General features: G+C 39.3%; 1 protein-coding gene across 5 annotated transcripts in view; it reads right to left on the reverse strand.

The window, feature by feature from the left end:
• The window catches only part of HERC2 (HECT and RLD domain containing E3 ubiquitin protein ligase 2), a 230121-nt gene that overhangs the window by 69887 nt on the left and 134642 nt on the right, over positions 1-25592 (reverse strand). For all 5 annotated transcript variants that reach the window (XM_029224735.1, XM_029224734.1, XM_029224737.1 and 2 more), the window contains 8 exons: positions 8261-8436; positions 4966-5077; positions 3557-3638; positions 3307-3450; positions 1780-1870; positions 1299-1476; positions 1030-1111; positions 778-949 (listed from right to left, as the gene is read on the reverse strand). In XM_029224735.1, the coding sequence (XP_029080568.1) occupies positions 778-949; positions 1030-1111; positions 1299-1476; positions 1780-1870; positions 3307-3450; positions 3557-3638; positions 4966-5077; positions 8261-8436 (1037 nt within the window). The remainder of the gene's footprint in view (positions 1-777; positions 950-1029; positions 1112-1298; positions 1477-1779; positions 1871-3306; positions 3451-3556; positions 3639-4965; positions 5078-8260; positions 8437-25592) is intronic.

Here is a 25592-nt window from a genome sequence, read left to right on the forward strand (position 1 = left end):
TAATGGATAAAGAAGATGTGGCACATATATACAATGGAATATTACTCAGCCATAAAAAGAAACGAAATTGAGCTATTTGTAGTGAGGTGGATGGACCTAGAGTCTGTCATACAGAGTGAAGTAAGTCAGAAGGAGAAAGACAAATACCGTATGCTAACACATATATATGGAATCTAAAAAAAAAAAAAAAAAAAAATGGTCATGAAGAACCTAGGGGCAAGATGGGAATAAAGACGCAGACCTACTAGAGAATGGAACTGAGGATATGGGGACAGGGAAGCGTAAGCTGGGACAAAGTGAGAGAGTGGCATGGACATATATACACTACCAAATGTAAAATAGCTAGTGGGAAGCAGTCGCATAACACAGGGGGATCAGCTCGGTGCTTTGTGACCAGCTAGAAGGGTGGGATAGGGAGGGTTGGAGGGAGGGAGACGCAAGAGGGAAGAGATATGGTGATATATGTATATGTATAACTGATTCACTTTGTTATAAAGCAGAAACTAACACACCATAGTAAAGCAATTCTACTCCAATAAAAACGTTAAAAATAAATAAACAAAAAAAAACAAGACAGACAAGTTTGGGCTAAAATTTCTCCAGTGTTCCTTTCTAAACAGCCCAGTTATAATGGGAAATTTCTTATAATATTGTCATTAATCCCAACTCAAAATAAATTAAAAAACAAAGATGCCTGAACGAGGAAGAAAATAAAGGTTTCCCCCTCCCTAAAAGGCCCCAAACAGACACACTGACAGATGACAGGCGTTTACGTACCACGTCCACACCACTCCCGACTTGGTGAGGGCTAGGGAGAACTGTGCTCCGCACTCGATCTGACACACCCCCTGTCCATTTAGTCTCTCAATGTTCTGGGGAATGTTACAGCCTTCGCTTCCTCCCCGGCCCAATTTTCCAAAGTCACCATCACCCCAGGAAAATACCAAACCTAGGTTTAAAAATATATACTTTAGGCCAGTGTCTCACAATGTTCCTCCCCCAGCAACGTGGAGTCAGGACAGGACTCACCTTCATCAGTCAGAGCCAGGGTCTGTGCATCTCTGCTTCCACACGCCACCTGGATTACTCTGTGACCAAGAAGGACTTTCACCTACTCAATCACAAATTTAAAAACAGAATCAAGCACAGACACTAAGAAAGCAAGGGGGATTTTTCCCCACAGACTGAAAGCCAATACTGGTCATGTCTTTATGAACTGTCCTAGACTGGGAGCTTATCTTCTCTGGAAGTCAGCAGGTGGTAAACTTTCTGCAAGCAACAAAAATGTGTATAATCACCATTTTGGGCTTCAGCTGTGTTGTGTTATCCCCATGTCCCAAGCGGCCGTACTCTCCGAGGCCCCAGGTGTACAGTTCACCACTGGACGTGAGGGCTGCACTGTGCGAGCTCCCACAGGCAATATCCCGGATTCGCTTGGTTTTCAGGGCCTCTATCAGCCGTGGCTTGTCACAGTTCCTAAAGCAAGATTAAATAATATTCCCTATAATCAATCCAGCCTTTTTAAAGAAGAAAGAAAAGGACATCAACACTGAGCCACATTTAGTCAAAACAACATCTTTAGATTGTTAACTATCAAACCTTAAAACAGAACATGTGAAGCCAAACCACATTCATAGACAATTTTTAAATATATTTTTAAGTTCCGTTTTCATAAATAACCCATCCTACTCAATTTTCTACAAAAAACTATCAAAAAGCATTCACTATTATTAACAGTAACAGTTTCTTATTAGCAAGTAATGAAGAAAATATTCTTACATTCTACTGAAGTGTCCAAGTTTGCCATCGTCACCTTCACCCCAGGAAAACACTTTCCCATCAACAGTTAAAGCTGTAGCGTGCCTTCCACCTGCAATATTCACACAGAGAGAGGCTGCCAAAGTTGGTTTACAGAAGTTAACAGCACAACTACCTATTTTTCCTGGCATGCAGTAGGTGTGAATATGTGTTGAATAATTGAGTAAATAAGATGAACATTTCAGGGTGACAAATATATAAAATAAGTGAACATTTATTAAACTACAAAGTTTAAGTCCTACAAAGAATTTTACTCGCAAAGAAGCAGCAAAATGATATTATTTATTAATGGGGTTGCTGCTATGTTAAGTATATAAAGGGTCAAAATTCAGATGGAAAAATAAGTACATTTGTGATTAGACAAATTATCAAATGCAGTGGCATTTAGGCTTTTGTGAAATGTACCTAAACAATGGAATTATTTAAGCAAAAGTACCATCAATTGCAATTAAGGCACTATGCTCACTCTTCCCAAAACAATCAGCTCATGCTTTTTCCCCAGAATGGCTCACTCTCCTGGTCCATCCACCCCGGCTCAGGACTGAAGAGCATTTCCTCTCTGTCACTTGTGTCCACCAGTTCCTAGGCTCCTAATACCCATTCGCACCCTATCCCTTGCCAACAGAGCCCACATGATCCAGGGCAATGTGCTCAGCTAAAAACCACGCTTCCCAGACTCCCTTGCCCACAGAGGATGGTGACAGAGGTGCAACAGAAGTGAGTGAGGCTTCCAGAAAAGCTCTTCGGAGGGGCAGAGTGGGCCTGAGGAAAAGGCCTATCTTATACGTTCACCTGCGGCTGCAACGGGGGTGGACAGCAAGCTAGTGCACCTCACAGGTACTGAGGCTGCTACACTGGCCCTGGACCCCACCTCCAGGTTTCTACAGAGAATGGTAAACTGCTATCTTGCTCAAGCCACTACCGTTTGGATTTTCTGTTTTAAGGGGTTAAATCTAACCCTATCCAGTATAGACACGAACTCAGTTTGTATCTAATTCAGTTCATTTCCTCAGAGCACAGGGCTTTGAAATGATACTCAAAGTTTCCTGAATTGAAGCAGTGTAATTTTTTTTTTTTAAATGGTTCTTTCTTATCACTGGAATTTACAGATACTGGGAATCTGATGAAAGTTACAGGCTCTTTCCCCAGAAAAGTAACACATATTTAAGCACAGAACGTGATGACTGCAGAGATGCTATGAACCTGAGACCACAAGCTCCAAGATTAAAAGCCCCCTCCTTTGGTGAGGTATGCCCCACACGCCTGGAACGCCAGCAACCACTGGCCTCCAAGAAGCCTCGTGCAGCAACAATAATTAAACTCTAGACCACCTGGAGTTTTACATTAACCAACTTTTATTCCTAATAGTTAAGTAAAATTTGAAAAAGAATGCAAAGACACCTTAGGGGAAATTGTTTATGGCCCCAGTTAATTACAGAGCACTAACAACAGGCTTATCTGTGCACCAGTGCAAAGCCTGGCCCTTACCTGAGTGAACGGCCACCTTCTTGACCACGTAGCTGCTAAGAGCTGTGATCTGTCGAGGAATGGGCACAGTCCCACTGGAGAGGCCCAGCCCCAGCCGGCCATTCGTGGCTTCTCCACAGGCATACACTTTCCCTTCCACTGTCACTGCAAGGAACAGGAGTGAGGAAAGGACTCACTTTTCACAATGCAACAACTACGTTTTCAGTCCTAAGCATCATATAAAACTTTTTAAATATTAGAATAATCATACCTGCAAACAAACTTTTAGAACCACCAGCCACCTGTACTACATTTAAAGCAGACAGTGTCTCAGAGAATGAAGGAACTTTTATCTAAAACAAGAATTTTTTTTAAAAATAAAGAAGAAAAGAGAGAATGTTATTTATACTTTTAAAATTACAAGTAATCTTACTAGATGGTACATAGAATTACTGTTAATTTACATGGTTATATTAACCAAAGTTCTTGTCTCTTAGATATACACAAGTATTTTAAGGATGAAATGATATACTGAGATTGACTTTAAAATGAATAGGGGTGAGGCTGTGTAGAAAATAAAGACAAAAATGTGACCATCTGCAACTGTTGAAGCTGGTACAGGGACAAGAGAACTCAGGTCCCTATTCTTTCTACGTGGGTACATCTGAACATATCCATAATAAAAGGCAAAAAATAAAATACACATAAATGTAAAGATATAAACAAACATTTGGTAAATTACATTTTATTTCAGGTCATGTCCTGCTCATTCTTGTTAATTCTAAGAAATTATACACTTAAATTTCCCATTAGAGATGGGTGTGATTTAATTTAAAATTATCAAAGCCCCTGTCTAAGAAGCCCTTTATGATTCCTATGTGTCAGAAAGTATCAAACAGTCACTACTACTGTGGAAGAAGGATGTTCATCCCAACCGTGAAGCGCCAACCTACCTTTCATGTGCAAACCCCAAAAAGGGCCATGCCCTCGGGACCCCCTAGACAGCCCCTGTCACAGCTGAGGCTCCCAGAGCTTCTGGGCCTCACATATCTCCAAATGCAGGGCAGGGGCCTCAAAAACAGATGTAACTCGAGGCTGCTGAATTGCATAAGATTATTTTCATTGTACTAGAACCACAAGACTTAAAATGAATGAGTTCTAACTTTCCTTTTCAGCTTCTCGGCAATGCAGATAACAAGGGATCTTATGATGGGTGAAGTCTCATGGAATACTAAGTAGTGGAGATGCTCATCTGAAAAGAAACTGTTTCCAGACACTAAAATTTGGAGGAATCTCTTCCTCAGTTAAGAGCCACACTGAATTCAACTCTAGTTCAAATGCATCAATTGTTGTACCTACTCTTTAAAATATAATTAATACTGTACAATTTTTACCTCTGTGCTTGTCAAATCTTTTCAAAAGTGTATGTTCTAGTTTACAAAACAGCAATAATGCAACTATATCTAAAGTGCACTATTTTCCAAGGACAGAGGCTTCTCAGAAACTAAATTTGATAATGTCTGTGAGTTCATGTCAAGAATTACTTAAGAAAAGTCAACTTTAAAAACAACATATAAAAGGAAAGACCATTATAAAAACTTTAAGCAGCATGGCTGTTGCTGGGCCTGTCTGGGCCTGAGCAGCACGGGGTGGCGAGGGCACTGGGTATCGGGCAGGTACCTTGGAGCCCTTCAGCCCTCCCAGCTGGTCCTTGTCATTCAGGCCCCACACAAATACTTTGGTTCTTATCGTAGCCGCCGATTCCAGACCTGCAGCCTTCTTTCTAATAAGGCTAATCAAAGGAAAAATAAAACAGAAATAGAGGTCAATCAGAGTAAAAAAATTTTTTAAATAAAAAGGAAAACAACCTCAAGCACACAGTTTGCTGGTTACTATCAGAAACTCTTAAAGTTTTGTTTTAATTCAACAAAGCCTGAAGTATACACAGGAGTTAGTGTTCCAGAGGGTCAAAATCTCTAGATACCCGTATGCTACCTTTCAATACTAGAATTTAACCTTAGCTTTTTATTCTGGTGGAGATCTTCCCAAGAGACACTGTGCAGTTCTCTTTCCTCTTGTATACCAAGTTGAACGTGACAGCTTTTACTGCTTTTACAGCAATTACCGCCCATCACCTTAACACACAGCTACTGCAGATGTAACTGGAGAGAATGTTGGTTAATGGCGCCAAGAATCACCACCGGGACTGGCATTGTGGCCATGTCCCTAAACCTCAAACCCTGTTTGGTCATATTTTCCCCCCAAAGAAATAATAAAATGGATGTAGCCACATGACCTCTGATGTACTCAAACACAAACACATGTCCTGAGGCAAAATGCAAATTTCTTCCTTTACACCCTCTGCCCACTGTGCTGGCCAGCTGCGTTGGAGGAGGAGGTCCAAATCTCCATTCTGCCAGGGGAGGCCTGCCCAGCCCCCCGAGGCTCCTGAAGCACAGGCCATCTCATTCATCCCATCTCCTGACCTGCCCTCGATGGGTTAAAAGCTTGATCAACAAAGTCCACACATTCTTCAAAATAAAATAAAAATTAAATTAAAAAAAAATTTAAATGACAAAATCACAGCAACCGATGTCCATGCATTAAGTGTTAACTATACTGCTAACACTTGAGAAAAATGGCTATTGTTACTTCCAATTTGTTGTACATCAGAAATAAATTAGATTGAATCAATTAAAAAAAAAAGTCCATCAATTCTTGAACATGATAAGAACACGAAGTACATGGAACAATGTTAGATTTGCTTGGTTGTCAGTTTTATGCCAGGTGGTAAGAAAACTGCTGCTTCTGTGTTTGAGGTTTTAGCTTTTTGCTTTTGTTCTATTTTTATAAGCTACAATAGACAACTGAAGACTCCAGAGATTAGCTTACAGATAGGTGAGATTTTTTAACGTGTTACATACTAATGAATATTTACTTTCAGGGATCAAAATGTTATGGTTTGGGGATAAAAAGGTAGGAAAACTCTCATCCCATACCAGGCAAAGGAGAGCAAGTATATGTACATTCTATTTGAAATACCTTGTAACACAGTGTTACTCAAAAGTATGTAGGGGATTCCACCAGTGTTGAGACATGTAAGGACTGGTACCATGTAAGCATCAGCAGGGGGAACAAATGCCAGCGGATGGTCAGTGAGGGCACACCCTAGTCGGGGGCTTGCCCTGTGGGAGACTGCTTGGCCCATTCATTAGTTATTAGCTCATTAATGATATTTGAAAGGAAAAAAAAATTACATTCAAATATCTAGAATTTCTTTTGTGAATGTATCCAGCTGTGTAAAAATTTCACCTATGAGTAAAGCTCAAACTTTTGTGGTTATTTCACATATATAGTACATGTACTAATTACATTTGCCCAATTCATTTTAGTAGCTACCGAATAAGAAAATGTGACTCTAGAATCCTTTCACTTAAAAATCCCAATGATTTATTTAAGTGAAATGTCATTTTCCTCACTTAATTAAATTAATGCATGTAGACACAAACAGTTTGAACTGTAACATATAGTATAACATATATTCTAGATAAGGTAGTGTTATAAGACTATTTTCTCTTCAACTTCTTTGCAAAGCTTCCGAAATGAAACAAGACAGGATCCAAGCCCAAGATCCCTAGAATGACCTGATTTATCACCACAGTGGCCACCTCTTCATGATTAAGAGTATGTGCTTAATAGCAGTGCAGGGCCAAACTCCTTTGTTTCAAAAGGACAGACTGCTCACGTCACACACTAGAAAGCACTCAGTGCTAAGGGCAGTGATCAGCAGAGCTCAGCTGGCACTGCTACCTGCCTCTAGTGAACCATCTGCAAGGACCCAGCTACACCAGCAATACAAGAGAAACACCTATCAACTTGGCAATTTCACTTTTATTTATTTGTGAAAAGACAACTTATCTGAGGACAGTTAATTGCCTGCACTGTTTGCTGCTGGGACGTAAACAGAGCTCAGAACAGACACTGCACATGAGCCCTCCATACAGGTCTTGGAATAAAAAGCAAATGTGCACAGACCTGGCAGACACCTTTCTTCACCCTTGGTATATGATGTTCCCCTGCCAACACCCCTTACTGCCCACTTTGCTTTGATGGGGGGAGTTTTTCCTTGTTCTCCTGACAGCCCAATGCTCCTTTGCAGTCGCTCAAAGCACCAGGCCCTTCTCCTTCGTGCACTTCCCACAGCCATGAGGCCACTCTAATGTGTGTGAGTTTGTCTTGTTTTATTTAGCATGTTCACTACAGCATTCACAGGACAGAGAACAGGGTTTAGCCTCCAGTAGGTGTTCAATAAATATATGGTGGATGAATAAATACAGTAATAGTCATCACTACAGGGCTCATACAAAATAAGGAACTGAGTAAATGAGAACTTAATCATGAGATGAAATATTGCACAAAATAAAATTATACAACAGAAGACTAATGATACAGATATTCTAAAGATGGATGTTACTCATGGTTGCACAATAATGTAAATTTACCTAATGTCACTGAACTATACACTTAACTGGTTAAGATGGTAAATTTATGTATATTTTATTGTAATAAAAAATTTTTAATTTAAAAGTTATTAATAAAATTCTTAACAAAAAAGGCTGTAAAATATATACCATACCACACTATCTCCAAAGGAAAACACAATGAGGGACAGATAAAAAAGAAAACTACAAGAATATATACCAAAATACTAACAGTAATATTTCAGGTAGAAAAATTAACATTTTTATTTTCCCTTTTAAGCAAATTTTTCTAAATACAATGTGTTTCCACATTAAATTTTTCCTAAAATTAAATTAAATCATATTTTTGAATATGATTTGAACATTAACTAATACTTAACAAATAGTCCTATGGGCACTAAACTATCCTCATTATGAGATACACTCCAATTAAACACTGGCTTTTGAAAGTGAGAGTTTGGGCATGAGTACCACCAACAGCAAACAGCTCTCACCTCCCACTGTTGCCTTTTTCGTCCTCTTCCTCCTCATTATCTGAAGCTAAGAAAGGAACTGCAGCCAAATCTTCCTCCTCCGCACGTATCCGTCCCAGCAGGATGAGACCATGGATTTTACAATCAATTCCTGAGCTCCTGCACTGCTTTATTGCAATTTCAATATACCTGTGATACTAGATACAAACACAGTAAGCTACAGAGTTTTCAGAATTAAACACATTAGATACTTTAACTGGAGAGAAGGACATATGAGACATGGAATGTGTGGAAAGTTAGAGCCCCTTTACTTAAGTTCTGGAAATACTAGGCAGGGTTGAGGCAGGCACATTTGAGTGCGGTTCGCTTTCAAAAGAAGTCGTTAATTCACCAAGGATGTTCATCCAAGGCATGGGACTCACAGTAATTTTCTTACTAAAATGAAATAGTATGATAGCCTTACTGAATGACTCCAAAACTTTTCTGTCTTAAAGCTTTCTTAAACCAAGATGATTAAGAAAGAGATTAGGTGTCAGGTAGTCACAAAGGCTTCATAATTTTTAAAACATAATAAAAACACTTGATTACATACAAATTAGAGAAAACAATACAGAGTCCCATAACCCCATCACCTAGTTCAACAATTATCAATGGATGACTGATTTTGTTCATATATGGATTATCGTAAGAAAATTCCAGGCAGCATGTTGTTTCAAAACTTTAGTATGTATCACTGAAATACAGGCATTTAAAAAATATATCCACAGTACTATTATGATAGCTAAATCAATAATCTTATATCATCTAAATGCTACCAGTGATCAAATTTTCTATTCGGCTTATCCAAATCAGAATCCAAACAGGATGCAACCTCCCTCTGTTATACCTTTGCCATTCATTTTTTAAAGTTGGCTCCCTGTCCCACAGAATGCCCCATCCCCCGTACTTGACATTCAGAGTATTCCTCTATTCCTGGATATCATATGAACAAACACTGAAACAGCAGGAAGCACACACATCACCAATGACTTCTTGTTGCCTCAATGGGCCCTAATCAAACGTTAAGATCTACCTATGATGTCACAGGAAGCACAGGTTGAGTGAAAAAGGCAAATAGAGAAATGAAAAATTCTACAAGAAAAAGAGACTCTGTTTCTTTCTTTAGCAAGGAAAAACCAAGACAGTGAAAAATTTTAATGAAGTGCAAAGTGCAGACACTGCCTGAATCACGATTCAGAGTAACCAACTACAAATGAACATTTATTGGTAATTGGGAAAATTTAAACATTGACTGGATATTTTATGATATTAAAGAGAATTTTTCAGTGTGATGGCATTGTGGTTACATTTTTAAAGTCCTTGTTAGAAATGAATAATTGAAGTACTCACTACTGAAATAAGGCCATGTCTGGAGCTTGCTTTAACACCTCAAAAAAAAAAAAGGCGGGGGGCAGGGGGGACACATGGACGGAGTTAGTGAAACACGACTGGCAAAAATGTTGATAATCATTGAAACTAGGTGATAGGTTCATGGAGGATTCAGTATACTTACTATTTACAGTTATGTTAGCAAATTCCTGTCACAAACCATTTTGATAGGAAAAGCAATGCTAGAAGAAAGAGTCCAGTAGCTTTACAGGAATGGTAATATTCTAGTTCTTAAGTTGGTTGGAGGGATGGAGAGTGGGCCTTGAATTTTATGAATACTCACAATGCTTCATATTTCTCATATACGTGAAATACACTATTCTGTGCTTCTCAAATATTACGTAATAAATTGTTCTGAACTGAAAATTTATTAAAATTTATTAAAATCAATACACCTTTCATGAATACCTATCTCAGTTACCGAATAAATTTCTGTGGTTACTGATTTACTTAAAATACAAAAAAAAAGAATTCAGTAGCATAATTAAGATAACAGACAAGCTACATTCCATTACCCAGCAATAAGTTAATAAAATGCACTAAAATGCAATATTATCTTTTCTCAGAAAAACTCAATAATATCTTCAATTTTCATCATTTGCCACTTTATTAATTTATTACCACCATTGGTATTAACTGTTAATTTATTACATGGTATTCCATAAAACAGTTTAATGACATTCAAGAATGAATGGTGTTCCAAAATTTTAGTTATCAAAGACAGGAAGAAAATAAATAGAACAAAAACCTTCTGGTGTACCCAAGGGCCAAAGCATCAACTCTTAGGCCTGGGGGAAAGTGTTGGTATGGTCCCATAGTCTCTAGATACAAGTTACCAACCTTCCACCTTGAAAAACTTAACCTATCACTGGCTGTGTATCAGCTTCTTTAACGTAACACACTGGGATCACATGGAACTTGCCTGCCTTTATGTGGGCAGAAAAAAAAATAAAGCAATGATTCTTACCCAAGGAGGCAAAAGACCTGTACTCAGAAAACTATAAGATACTGATGAAAGAAATCAAAGACGACACAAACAGATGGAGAGATATACCATGTTCTTAGATTGGAAGAATCAATATTGTGAAAATGACTATACTACCCAAAGCAATCTACAGATCCAACACAATCCATTTCAAATTACCAATGGCATTTTTCACAGAACTAGAACAAAAAAATTTACAGATTGTATGGAAACACAAAAGACCCTGAATAGCCAAAGCAATCTTGCAAAAGAAAAACAAAGCTGGAGGAACCAGGATCCCTGACTTCAGACTATACTACAAATCTACAGTAATCAAAACAGTATGGTACTGGCACAAAAACAGAAATACAAATCAATGGAATGGGATAGAAAGCCCAGAGATAAACCCACACACCGATGGTCACCTAATCTATGACAAAGGAGGCAAGACTCTACAATGGAGAAAAGACAGTGTCTTTAATAAGTGGTGCTGGGAAAACTCGACACCTACATATAAAAGAATGAAATTAGAACACTCCCTAACACCATACACAAAAATAAACTCAAAATGGATTAAAAACCTAAATGTAAGGCTGGATTATTATAAAACTCTTAGAGGAAAACATAGGCAAAACAATCTTTGACATAAATCGCAGCAATGAAAATAAAAACAAAATGGACATATACACAGTAACAAACATAAGGTAGATAGCTAGTGCGAAGCAGCCGCATGGCACAGGGATATCGGCTCAGTGCTTTGTGACTGCCTGGAGGGGTGGGCTAGGGAGGGTGGGAGGGAGGGAGACGCAAGAGGGAAGAGATATGGGAACATATGTATATGTATAACTGATTCACTTTGTTATAAAGCAGAAACTAACACACCATTGTAAAGCAATTATACCCCAATAAAGATGTTAAAAAAAATAAAAATAAACAAATGGGACCTAATTAAACTCAAAAGGAAAGGAACAGCAAAGGAAACCATAAACGAAACAAAAAGACAACTGTCAGAATGGGAGAAAATATTTGCAAACAAAGCAACTAACAAAGGATTAATCTCCAAAATATACAAACAGCTCATGAAGCTCAATATCAAACAAACAAATAGCCCAATCAAAAAATGGGTGGAAGATCTAAAGAGACATTTCTCCAAAGAAGACATACAGATAGATGGGCAACAGGCACATGAAAAGATGCTCAATATCACTAATTATTAGACAAATGCAAATCAAAAATACAATGAGGTATCACCTCAAACTGGTCAGAATATCCATCATCAAAAAATCTACAAACAGTAAATGTTACAGAGGGTGTAGGGCAAAGGGAACCCTCCTACACTGTTGGTGGGAATGTAAATTGGTGCAGCCACTATGGAGAACAGTATGGAGGTTCCTTTAAAAGCTAAAAACAGAACTACCATATGGCCCAGCAATCCCACTCCTGGGCATATGTCCAGAGAAAACCATAATTTGAAAAGATACATGCACCCCTATCTTTACTGGAGCACTATTTACAATAGCCAGGACATGGAAGCAACATAAATGTCCGTCACAAGAGGAATGGATAAAGAAGATGTGGTACATATATACAATGGAATATAACTCAGCCGTAAAAAAGAAAAAAATGATGCCATTTGCAGCAAGATGGATGGACCTAGAGATGGTCATACCAAGTGAAGTAAGTCAGACACAGAAAGACAAACATCATATGATATCGCTTACATGTGGAATCTAAAAAAAAAAGGGTACAAATGAACTTATTTACAAAACAGAAGTAGAGTCATGGATGTAGAAAACAAACTTATAGTTACCAAGGGATAACGGGGGGAGGGATAAATTGGGAGACTGGGACTGACATATACACACTGCTATATATAAAACAGATAACTAATAAGAACCTGCTGTATAGCACAGGGAACTCTACTCAATACTCTGTAATGGCCTATATGGGAAAAGAATCTAAAAAAATAGAGTGGATACATGTACATGTATAACTGATTCACTTTGCTGTACACCTGAAACTAACATACTGTAAGTCAACTATACGCCAATAAAAATTTTTTTAAAGTAATAAAGCAATGATTGGCAAACTGCATTTAATAATTTAAAAATAAACTCACTTATGATAAACTTTAGATGAATAAAAAGTCAACTATTTGGTATCTTTATCCACTATCATACCAATTAAGTAAGTTCTCATGAGATAACGTATAGGTAGTTAAAAAAAACTGCTTTAGCCTGCGTTACTTTAAATATATTTAATTTACTAAAATAGTGTTCACGTCTGTGTGGAAAGATTTACTGGAAGATTTATAAGGCAGTCTCACTGATCTGTAATATGTACTGTTTAAAAGAACCTTCACTGATTCTCTCAGACAGAATTTTCAGGAGATAAAATTAACTTGGATTCATTTTGAAATTTTCCTTATTACCAAATTAAAGGTATGAAAACAAAAAAGCAATTTCCAGTGTCACATGTATGGTCAGAAAGAACTATTGCCATAGTAACAGATATTTAACGTGAATAACACAATGCTAAATGCACAAAGCACCCTGACATGCTTGGCAATGACTTTTGCCAAGAGCTTTTACCTCTGCTTCTTACCAAAGATAGTGAGGAAGAAATTTGTTTTGTTTTCTTTTCAAGCTGATCTGATAAGCAACAAATTCAAGTTGTATACATGTCAAATTTTAAAATAAATACAATTATTTAATTAAGGGGGAAAATATGGGCTCAATGTTATTATAGAGATGGTCAAAAAAAGGCAACTCCATTGTCATTTGCAAACCATGAAAAAGGAACACTATGGGAGAGTGACCAAGATGGCAGAGTAGAAGGACACTAAGCTCACCTCTTCTCACAAGCACAATAAAATCACAACAATCTGCAGAACAACTATCGTTGAAAAAGACTGACACCTACTAGAAAAGATCCTCTACAGCTAAAGACATAAAGATGGACCACAGCAAGACTGCTAGGACAGGCAGGCTCATGATATAATTAAATCCCATACCCACCAGGGTTGGCAACTCACAAATTGGAGAATAATTATATTACAGAGGTTCTCCAACAGGAGTGAGAGTTCTGAGCCTCACATCACACTCCCCAGCCTGGGGGTCTGGCACTGGGAAGAGGAACCCTGAGAGCATCTGCCTTTGAAGATCAGTGGGGGCTTGACTGGAGGAGCTCCAGAGGACTGGGGGAAATAGAGACTTCACTCATAAAGGGTGCATGCAAAATCTCACATGCACCAGGACCAAGAGCAAAAGCAGCAATTTGATAGGTATCTGGGCCAGATCTACCTGCTGGTCTTGGAGGGTCTCCTGGGGAGGCAGGGAGAGGCTGTGGCCCACACTGGGGGCATAGACACTAGTGGCAGATATATCAGGAGAATATTCATCTGCATGAGCTCTCCTGGAGGCTGACATTCTGGCACCAAGACCTGGCCCCACCCACCAGACTCTAGGCTCCAATGCTGGAACGCCTCAGGATAAACAACAAACTAGGTGCAGAAACAGCCATCAGCAGACAGACTGCCTAAAGACTTCCTGAGCCCACAGCTGCCTCTATACATGGTCCTGCCCACCAGAGGACCAAGACCCAACTCCACCTACCAGGGGGCAGGCACCAGCCCCACCTGCCAGGAATCTCACTCACTCAACTATCTAGACCAGCCTCACTCACCAGAGGTCAGACACCAGAAGCAGGAAAACGACAGTCCTTCAGCCAACAGACCAAGTCTGCAAATGCAGGCCAGACCCTACCCTGGAACCAGCTGGCCCGTGGCCCTTCCTTGGATGATGAGAAGGAACTGCACTGCTGGGATGCATAGGACATCTCTTACAGAGGGCCACTTCTCCAAGGTTGAGAAGCAGAACCAACCTACCACATACATAAAAATACAAATAGCAATTTAAACAAAATGAAGCAACAGGATTATGTTTCAGACGAAGTAAGAAGATAAAACGCCATAAGAAAAACTAAGTGATGTCGAGGCAACCTACCCAAGAGTTCAGAGTAATGATGATAAAGATGATGAAAGAACTCAGAAGGAGAATAGATGCACAGAGCGAGAAATTAGAAGTTTTTAAATAAAGAATTAGAAAATATACAGAACAACCAAACAGAATTAAGGAATGCAATAACTGAACTGAAAAATATACTAGAAGGAATCAACAGTAGCCTAAATGAGGCAGAAGAATGGATTAGTGAGCTAGAAGACACAGTACTGGAAATCACTGCTAGCAAATAGAAAAGAGAACAAAAAGAAATGAGGACAGTTTAAGAGACCAGTAGGACGACGACAAGCACATAAATATTCATATTATAGGGGTCCCAGAAGAAGAGAGAGAGAAAGGACTTCATAAAATATCTGAAGAGATAATAGCTGAAAACTTACCTAAGCTGGGAAAGGAAAAAGTCAACCAAGTCCAGGAAGCACAGAGAATCCCATATAGGATTAATCCACAGAGGAATACACAAGGACTATTGTCATAAAAATGAAAAAATTAAAAGATAGAGAATATTAAAAGTAACAAGGGAAAAGCAAAAGACAACATACAAGGGAATCCTATAAGGCTATCAGCTGATTTTTCAGCAAAACCTCTGCAGACCAGAAGGGAATGCACAATATAAAGTGATGAAAGAGAAGAACCTATAACCAAGAATATTCTACACTGCAAGGGTCTCACTGAGATTTGATGAAGAAAACAAAAGCTTTATAGACAAGTAAAAGCTAAAAGAATTCAGGAACATCAAACCAGCTTTACAGCAAATGCTAAAGGAACTCCTCTAGGTGGAAAAGAAAACAACACAACTAGAAACAAGAAAATTACAAAATGGAAAAGCTCACTGGTAAAGGCAAACATACAGTAGGAAATCATTCACACACAAAGCTAGTAGAGAGGTTAAAAGACAAAAGGAGTAAAATCATCTGTACCCACAATAAGGGTTTAAGGGATAGACAAAACAATTAGATGTAAAATATGAATTCAAAAGCAGTGACCATGAGGGGAGAAGAGTACAAATGCAGGGTATCTAAAATGCATTTGAAATTAAGAGATCAGCAACTTAAAACAAGCACATATTTAACTAGACTGCTGTACAAAAACCTCATAGTAACCACAAAACAAAAACCTGTAATAGAAATACACACAAAAAAGAAAAAGGAATGCAAAATAACACTAAAGATATACATCAAATCAGAAGAGAACAAAAGAATAAAGGGGGAAAAAAGACCTACAAAAACAAATCCAAAACAATTAGCAAAACGGCAATAGGAACATACATATGGATAAATACCTTAAATGTAAACGGACTAAATGCTCCAACCAAAAGACACAGACTGACTGAATGGAAACAAAAACATGGCCCACATATCTGCTGCCTATAGGAGACTCACTTCAGATCTAGAGACACATACAAACTGAAAATGAGGGGAAGAAATGTTATATCTTCTTCAATCCAAGGAAATACAACAATTGTAAATATATATACACCCAACAGGGAAGCATCTCAATATATAAGGCAAACATTAACAGACATAAAAGGAGAAATCGACAGTAACACAATAACAGTGGGGGACATTAATACCCCACCTTCATTAGCGGACAGATCACCCAGACAGAAAATCAATAAGGAAACACAGGCTTTAAATGACATATTAGACCAGAGGGGCTTAATTGATATTTATAAAGCATTCTACCTGAGAGTAACAGAATACACATTCTTTTCAAGTGCACATGGAACATTCTCCAGGATAGATGACATGCTAGGCCACAAAGCAAGCCTCAGTAAATTCAAGAAAACTGAAATAATAGCAAGCATCTTTTACGACCACAACACTATGAGATTAGAAATCAACAAGAAAACAACTGCAAAAAAAACAAGCATGTGGAGGCTGAACAATATGCTACTAAACAGCCAGTGGATCACTGAAGAAATCAAGGAGGAAATCAGAAAATACCTACAGACAAATGAAAATAAAAACATGATGATCCAAAACCTATGAGATGCAGCAAATCAATTCTAAGAGGGGAGTTCTCAAATAAACAACAAACCTTATGCCTAAAGCAAACAGAGAAACAAGAACAAACAAAAGCCAAAGTTAGGAGAAGAAAAGAAATCATAAAGATCAGAGCAGCAATAAATGAAATAGAGACTAAAATACCAATAGAAAAGATCAATGAAACTACAAGCTGGTCCTTTGAAAACAGAAAAAAAAATTGATAAGCCTTTAGTCAGAATCATCAAGAAAAAAACGGGAGAGGGCCAGAAACAATAAAATCAGAAATGAAAAAGAAGTTATAACCAAGAGCACAGAAATACAAAGGGTCATAAGAGACTACTACGAGCAACAACATGCCAATTAAATGGACAACCTAGAAGAAATGGACAAATTCCTAAAAGGTATAATCTCCCAAGACAGAATCACGAAGAAATAGGAAGTATGAACAGACCAATTACAAGTACTGATATTGAATCTGTGACTTCTTTAAATCAATTAAGCAATTTATTTTTCATTGATGTATAACTGATATATAATATTATGTGAGTTACAGGTATACAATATAGTGATTCACAATTTTTATAGGTTATACTCCATATCTGCTATATTCCCCATGTTGTACAATATATCCTTGTAGCTTATTTTATACCTAATAGTTTGTGCCTCTTAACTCCCTACCCCTATATTGCCCCTCCCCTCTTCCTTCTCCCCCTGGTAGCCACTAGTTTGTTCTCTATGTCTATGACTCAGCTTCTTTTTCTGTTATATTCACTAACTGGTGTATTTTTTAGATTCCACATGTAAGTGATATCATACAGTATCTGTCTTTCTCTGTCTGACTTATTTCACTTAGCATAATGCCCTCCAAGTCCCTCCATGTTGTTGCAAATGGCAAATTTTCATTCTCTTTTGTGGCTGAGCAGTACTCCACTGTATTTATGTACCACATCTTTATCCGTTCTTCTGTTGATGGACACTTAGGTTGCTTCACTATCTTGACAATTGTAAATAATGTTGCTATGAACATTGGGGTACATGTTATCTTTTTCGGATATATACCTGTACCAATTTACATTCCCACCAACAGTGTACAAGTGTTCCCTTTTCTGCAATCCTCGCTAACATTTGTTATTTGTGTTCTTTTTGATGACAGCCATTCTGACAGGTCTGAAGTGATATCTCATCATGGTTTTAATTTGCATTTCACTGATGATTTGTGATTTTGAGTATCTTTTCATCTGCCTGTTGGCCATCTGCATTTCTTCTTTGGAAAAATGTCTATTCAGTTCTTCTGCCCATTTTTTAATTGGCTTATTTTTTGCTGTTGAGTTGTATGAGCTGTTGACATATGTTGTATATTAATCCCTTATCAGTCATACCATTTCAATTTTTTTCTCCCATTCAATAGGTTGTCTTTTCATTTTCTCCAGGGTATCCTTTGCTGTGCAAAAGCTTTTCAGTTAATTATGTGCTAAATCTGTGATTTTAAAACTTGCAACAATCAAAAGTTCAGGACCAGGTGACTTCACAGGTGAATTCTACCAAACATTTAGAGAAGAGTTAACACCTATCCTTCTGAAACTACTGCAAAAAAACAAACTGCAGAGGAAGGAACATTCCCAAACTCATTCTATGAAGCCACCATCGCCCTGATAGCAAAACCAGACAAAGATATCTCACACACACACACACACACACACACACACACACACACACACAAGAAATGAAAATTTACAGGGCAACTATCACTGATGAACATAGACACAAAAATCCTCAACAGGTGACCTCCCTGGTGGCGCAGGTGGTTAAGACTCCACACTCCCAATGCAGGGGGCCTGGGTTTGATCCCTGGTCAGGGAACTAGATCCCACCTGCATGCTGCAACTAAGCAGCTGGTGAACCGCAACTAAGGAGCCTGTGAGCCTCAACTAACGGAGCCCACCTGCCGCAACTAAGGAGCCCATGTGCCACAACTAAGGAGCTGGTGAGCCACAACTAAGGAGCCCTCGAACCACAACTAAGTAACCTGCCTGCCACAACTAAGGAGCCCACGTGACGCAACTAAGGAGTCTGCGAGCCGCAACTAAGGAGCCCGACTGCTGCAAGTAAGACCTGGCTCAACCAAATAAATAAATAAATAAATTTTTTAAAAATTCTCAACAAAATACTAGCAAACCAAATCCAACAATACATTAAAAGGATCATACACCATCATCAAGCAGAATTATCCCAGGGGTGCAAGGATTTTTCAGTATCCACAAATCAGTGTGATACACCATGTTAACAAATTGAAGAATAAAAACCGTATTATCATCTCAAATGGATGCAGAAAAAGCTTTTGACAAAATTCAACACACACTTATGATAAAAACTCTCCAGAAAGTGGGCATAGAGGGAACATACCTCAACATAATAAAGGCCATAAAGCCTATCCTGGGCTTGAAATAAAGATACTGGGACGAGAGGAAGATGGCGGAAGAGTAAGATGTGGGGATCACCTTCCTCCCCACAGATACACCAGAAATACATCCACACGTGGAACAGCTCCTACAGAACACCTACTGAACGCTGGCAGAAGACCTCAGACCTCCCAAAAGGCAAGAAAGTCCCCACGTACCTGGGTAGGGCAAAAGAAAAAAGAATAAACAGAGACAAAAGGATAGGGACAGGACCTGCACCAGTGGGAGGGAGCTGTGAAGGAGGAAAGGTTTCCACACACTAGGAAATCCCTTCACGGGCAGAGACTGCGGGTGGCACAAGGGGAAAGCTTCAGAGCCATGGAGGAGAGCACAGCAACAGGGGTGCCGAGGGCAAAGCGAAGAGATTCCCGCACAGAGGATCGGTATCAACCGGCCCTCACCAGCCCGAGAGGCTTGTCTGCTCACCTGCCGGGGCGTGCAGGGCTGGGAGCTGAGGCTCGGGCTTCAGGGAGAGGTCGGAGCACAGGGAGAGGACTGGAGCTGGCAGCATGAACACAGCCTGCAGGGGGTTAGTGCACCACGGCTAGCCGGGAGGGAGTCCGGGGAAAAGTCTGGACCTGACGAAGAGGCAAGAGACTTTTTCTTCCCTCTTTGTTTCCTGGTGCGCGCTGCTTAAAGGAGCTCCAGAGACGGGTGCGAGCCGCAGCTAAAAGTGCGGACCGCCTGGAGGGGTGGGATAGGGAGGGTGGGAGGGAGGGAGACGCGAGAGGAAAGAGATATGGGAACATATGTATAACTGATTCACTTTGTTATAAAGCATAAACTAACACACCATTGTAAAGCAATTATACTCCAATAAAGATGTGAAAAAAAAAAAAACTGCGGACCCCAGAGACGGGCATGAGATGCTAATGCGCTGCGGCCGCCACCAAGAAGCCTGTGTGTGAGCACAGGTCACTATCCACAACCTCCTCCGGGGAGCCTGTGCAGCCCACCACTGCCAGGGTCCTGGGATCCAGGGACAACTCCCCCGGGAGAACGCACGGCGCGCCTAAGGCTGGTGCAACCTCACGCCGGCCTCTGCCGCCGCAGGCTCGCCCCGCACTCCGTGCCCCTCCCTCCCCTCCGGCCTGAGTGAGCCAGAGTCCCCAAAAGAGCTGCTACTTTAACCCCATCCTGTCTGAGCGAAGAACAGACACCCTCCGGCAACCTACACGGGGAGGCAGGGCCAAATCCAAAGCTGAACCCCAGGAGCTGAGAGAACAAAGAAGAGAAAGGGAATCTCTCTCAGCAGCCTCAAAAGCAGCGGATTAAAGCTCCACAATCAACTTGATGTCCCCTGCATCTGTGGAATACATGAATAAACAACAAATCATCCCAAATTAAGGTGGACTTTGAGAGCAAGATTTATTATTTTTTTCCCTTTTCCTGTCTTTGTGTGTATGCGTATGCTTCTGTGTGAGACTGTCTGTATAGCTTTGCTCCCACCATTTGTCCTAGGATTCTATACGTCCGTTTTTGTTTTTCTTTCATTTCAAACAAAATTTTTTTCTTAATAATGACTTTTTATTTTAATAACTTTATTTTATCTTACTTTATTTTATCTCCTTCCTTCCTTCCTTCCTTCCTTTCCTTCCCTCCCTCCCTTCCGTCCTCCCTGCCTCCCTCCCTCCCCTCTTCCTTCCTTCCTTTCTTCCTACCTTTCTTTCTTTCTACTTTTTCTCCCTTTAATTCTGAGCCGTGTGGATGAAAGGCTCTTGGTGCTGTAGCCAGGAGTCAGTGCTGTGCCTCTGAGGTGGGAGAGCCAACTTCAGGACACTGGTCCACAAGAGACCTCCCAGCTCCACATAGTATCAAACGGCGAAAATCTCCCAGAGATCTCCATCTCAACACCAACACCCAGCTTCACTCAATGACCAGCAAGCTACAGTGCTGGACACCCTATGCCAAACAACTAGCAAGACAGGAACACAACCCCATCCATTAGCAGAGAGGCTGCTTAAAATCATAATAAGTCCACAGATACCCCAAAACACACCACCAGACGTGGACCTGCCCACCAGAAAGACAAGATCCAGCCTCATCCACCAGAACACAGGCACTAGTCCCCTCCACCAGGAAGTCTATACAACCCACTGAATCAGCTTTAGCCACTGGGGACAGACACCAAAAACAACGGGAACTATGAACCTGCAGCCTACAAAAAGGAGACCCCAAACACAGTAAGATAAGCAAAATGAGAAGACAGAAAAACACACACCAGATGAAGAAGATAAAAACCCACCAGACCTAACAAATGAAGAGGAAATAGGCAGTCTACCTGAAAAAGAATTCAGAATAATGATAGTAAATATGATGCAAAATCTTGGAAATAGAATAGACAAAATGCAAGAAACATTTAACAAGGACCTAGAAGAACTAAAGAGTAAACAAGCAACAATGAACAGCACAATAAATGAAATGAAAAATATTCTAGATGGGATCAATAGCAGAATAACTGAGGCAGAAGAACGGATAAGTGACCTAGAAAATAAAATAGTGGAAATAACTACTGCAGAGCAGAATAAAGAAAAGAGAATGAAAAGAACTGAGGACAGTCTCAGAGACCTCTGGGACAACATTAAACGCACCAACATTCGAATTATAGGGGTTCCAGAAGAAGAAGAGAAAAAGAAAGGGACTGAGAAAATATTTGAAGAGATTATAGTTGAAAACTTCCCTAATATGCAAAAGGAAATAGTTAATCAAGTCCAGGAAGCACAGAGAATCCCATACAGGATAAATCCAAGGAGAAATACGCCAAGATACATATTAAACAAACTGTCAAAAATTAAATACAGGGCTTCCCTGGTGGCGCAGTGGTAGAGAGTCCGCCTGCCGATGCAGGGCACATGGGTTCGTGCCCCGGGTCCGGGAATATCCCACATGCTGCGGAGCAGCTGGGCCCGTAAGCCATGGCCACTAAGCCTGCGCGTCCAGAGCCTGTGCTCCGCAACAGAAGAGGCCACAACACTGAGAGGCCCGCATACCGAAAAAAAAAAATTAATTAAATACAAAGAAAACATATTAAAAGCAGCAAGGAAAAAACAACAAATAACACACAAGGGAATCCCCATAAGGTTAAAAGCTGATCTTTCAGCAGAAACTCTGCAAGCCAGAAGGGAGTGGCAGGACATACTGAAAGTGATGAAGGAGAAAAACCTGCAACCAAGATTACTCTACCCAGCAAGGATTTCATTCAGATTTGATGGAGAAATTGAAACCTTTACAGACAAGCAAAAGCTGAGAGAGTTAATCACCACCAACCCAGCTTTACAACAAATGCTAAAGGAACTACTCTAGGCAAGAAACACAAGAGAAGGAAAAGACCTACAATAATGAACCCAAAACAATTAAGAAAATGGGAATAGGAACATGCATATCAATAATTACCTTAAATGTAAACGGACTAAATGCTCCCACCAAAAGAGACAGATTGGCTGAATGGATACAAAAACAAGACCCACGTATATGCTGTCTACAAGAAACCCACTTCAGACCTAGAGACACGTACAGACTGAAAGTAAGGGGATGGAAAAAGATATTCCATGCAAATGGAAACCAAAAGAAAGCTGCAGTAGCAATTCTCATATCAGACAAAATAGACTTTAAAATAAAGACTATCTGAAGAGACAAAGAAGGACACTACACAATGATCAAAGGATCGATCCAAGAAGAAGATATAACAATTGTAAATATTTATGCACCCAACAAAGGAGCACCTCAAATCATAAGGCAAATTCTAAGAGCCATAAAAGGGGAAATCAACAGTAACACATTCATCGTAGGGGACTTCAACACCACACTATCACCAATGGACAGATCATCCAAAATGAAAATAAATAAGGAAACACAAGCTTTAAATGATAAGATGGACTTAACTGATATTTATAGGACATTCCATCCAAAAACAACAGAATACACATCAAGTGCCCATGGAACATTCTCCAGGATAGATCATATCTTGGGTCACAAATCAAGCCTTGGTAAATTTAAGAAAATTGAAATTATATTAAGTATCTTTTCCGACCACAACGCTGTGAGACTAGATATCAATTACAGGAAAAGATCCATTAAAAATACAAACACATGGAGGCTAAACAATACACTACTTAATAACCAAGTGATCACTGACGAAATCAAAGAAGAAATTAAAAAATACCTAGAAACAAATGACAATGGAGACACGATGACCCAAAACGTATGGGATGCAGCAAAAGCAGTTATAAGAGGGAAGTTTATAGCAATATAATCCTACCTTAAGAAGCAGGAAACATCTCGAATAAACAAACTAACCTTGCACCTAAAGCAATTAGAGAAAGAAGAATAAAAAAAACCCAAAGTTAGCAGAAGGAAAGAAATCATAAAAATCAGATCAGAAATAAATGAAAAAGAAATGAAGGAAACGATAGCAAAGGTCAATAAAACTAAAGCTGGTTCTTTGAGAGGATAAACAAAATTGATAAACCATTAGCCAGACTCATCAAGAAAAGAAGGGAGAAGACTCAAATCAATAGAATGAGAAATGAAAAAGTAGAACTAACAACTGACACTGCAGAAATACAAAAGATCATGAGAGATTACTACAAGCAACTCTATGCCAATAAAATGGACAACCTGGAAGAAATGGACAAATTCTTTGAAATGCACAACCTGCCGAGACTGAATCAGGAAGAAATAGAAAATATAAACAGACCAATCACAAGCACTGAAATTGTAACTGTGATTAAAAATCTTCTAACAAAAAAAAGCCCAGGACCAGATGGCTTCACAGGCAAATTCTATCAAACAATTAGAGAAGAGCTAACACCTATCCTTCTCAAACTCTTCCAAAATATAGCAGTGGAGTAACACTCCGAAACTCATTCTACGAGGCCACCATCACCTTGATATCAAAACCAGACAAGGATGTCACAACGAAAGAAAACTACAGGCCAGTATCACTGATGAACATAGATGCAAAAATCCTCAACAAAATACTAGCAAACAGAATCCAACAGCACATTAAAAGGATCATACACCATGATCAAGGGGGTTTTATTCCAGGAGTGCAAGGATTCTTCAATATATGCAAATCAATCAACGTGATACACCATATTAATAAATTGAAAGTGAAAAACCATAGGATCATCTCAACAGATGCAGAGAAAGCTTTCGACAAAATTCAACACCCGTTTATGATAAAAATCCTGCAGAAAGTAGGCACAGGGGGAACTTTCCACAACATAATAAAGGCCATATATGACAAACCCACAGCCAACATCATCCAAAATGGTGAAAAACTGAAAGCATTTCCACTAAGATCAGGAACAAGACAAGGTTGCCCACTCTCACCACTCTTATTCAACAGAGTTTTGGAAGTTTTAGCCACAGCAATCAGAGAAGAAAAGGAAATAAAATGAATCCAAATCAGAAAAGAAGAAGTAAAGCTGTCACTGTTTGCAGATGACATGATACAATACATAGAGAATCCTAAAGATGCTACCAGAAAACTACTAGAGCTAATCAATGAATTTGGTAAAGTAGCAGGATACAAAATTAATGCACAGAAATGTCTTGCATTCTTATACACTAATGATGAAAAATGTGAAAGTGAAATCAAGAAAACACTCCCATTTACCACTGCAACAAAAAGAATAAAATATCTAGGAATAAACCTACCTAAGGAGACAAAAGACCTGTATGCAGAAAAGTATAAGACACTGATGAAAGAAATTAAAGATGATACAAATAGATGGAGAGATATGCCATGTTCTTGGATTGGAAGAATCAACATTGTGAAAATGACTCTACTACCCAAAGCAATCTACAGATTCAATGCAATCCATATCAAACTACCACTGGCATTTTTCACAGAACTAGAAGAAAAAATTTCACAATTTGTATGGAAACACAAAAGACCCCGAACAGCCAAAGCAATCTTAAGAACGAAAAACAGAGCTGGAGGAATCTGGCTCCCTGACTTCAGACTATACTACAAAGCTACAGTAATCAAGACAGTATAGTACCGGCACAAAAACAGAAATACATATCAATGGAACAGGATAGAAAGCCCAGAGATAAACCCACGCACATATGGTCACCTTATCTTTGATAAAGGAGGCAGGAATATACAGTGGAGAAAGGACAGCCTCTTCAATAAGTGGTGCTAGGAAAACTGGATAGGTGCATGTAAAAGTATGAGATTATATCACTCCCTAATACCATACACAAAAATAAACTCAAAATGGATTAAAGACCTAAATGTAAGGCCAGAAACTATCAAACTCTTAGAGGAAAACATCGCAGAACACTCTATGACATAAATCACAGCAAGATCCTTTTTGACCCACCTCCTAGAGAAACAAAAATAAACAAATGGGACCTAATGAAACATCAAAGCTTTTGCACAGCAAAGGAAACCATAGACAAGACCAAAAGACAACCCTCAAAATGGGAGAAAATATTTGCAAATGAAGCAACTGACAAAGGATTATTCTCCAAAATTTATAAGCA

This window comes from Monodon monoceros, unplaced genomic scaffold (genome assembly GCF_005190385.1).
Source record: "Monodon monoceros isolate NGI ecotype Baffin Bay Population unplaced genomic scaffold, NGI_Narwhal_1 Super_Scaffold_16, whole genome shotgun sequence".
Taxonomy (NCBI): domain Eukaryota; kingdom Metazoa; phylum Chordata; class Mammalia; order Artiodactyla; family Monodontidae; genus Monodon; species Monodon monoceros.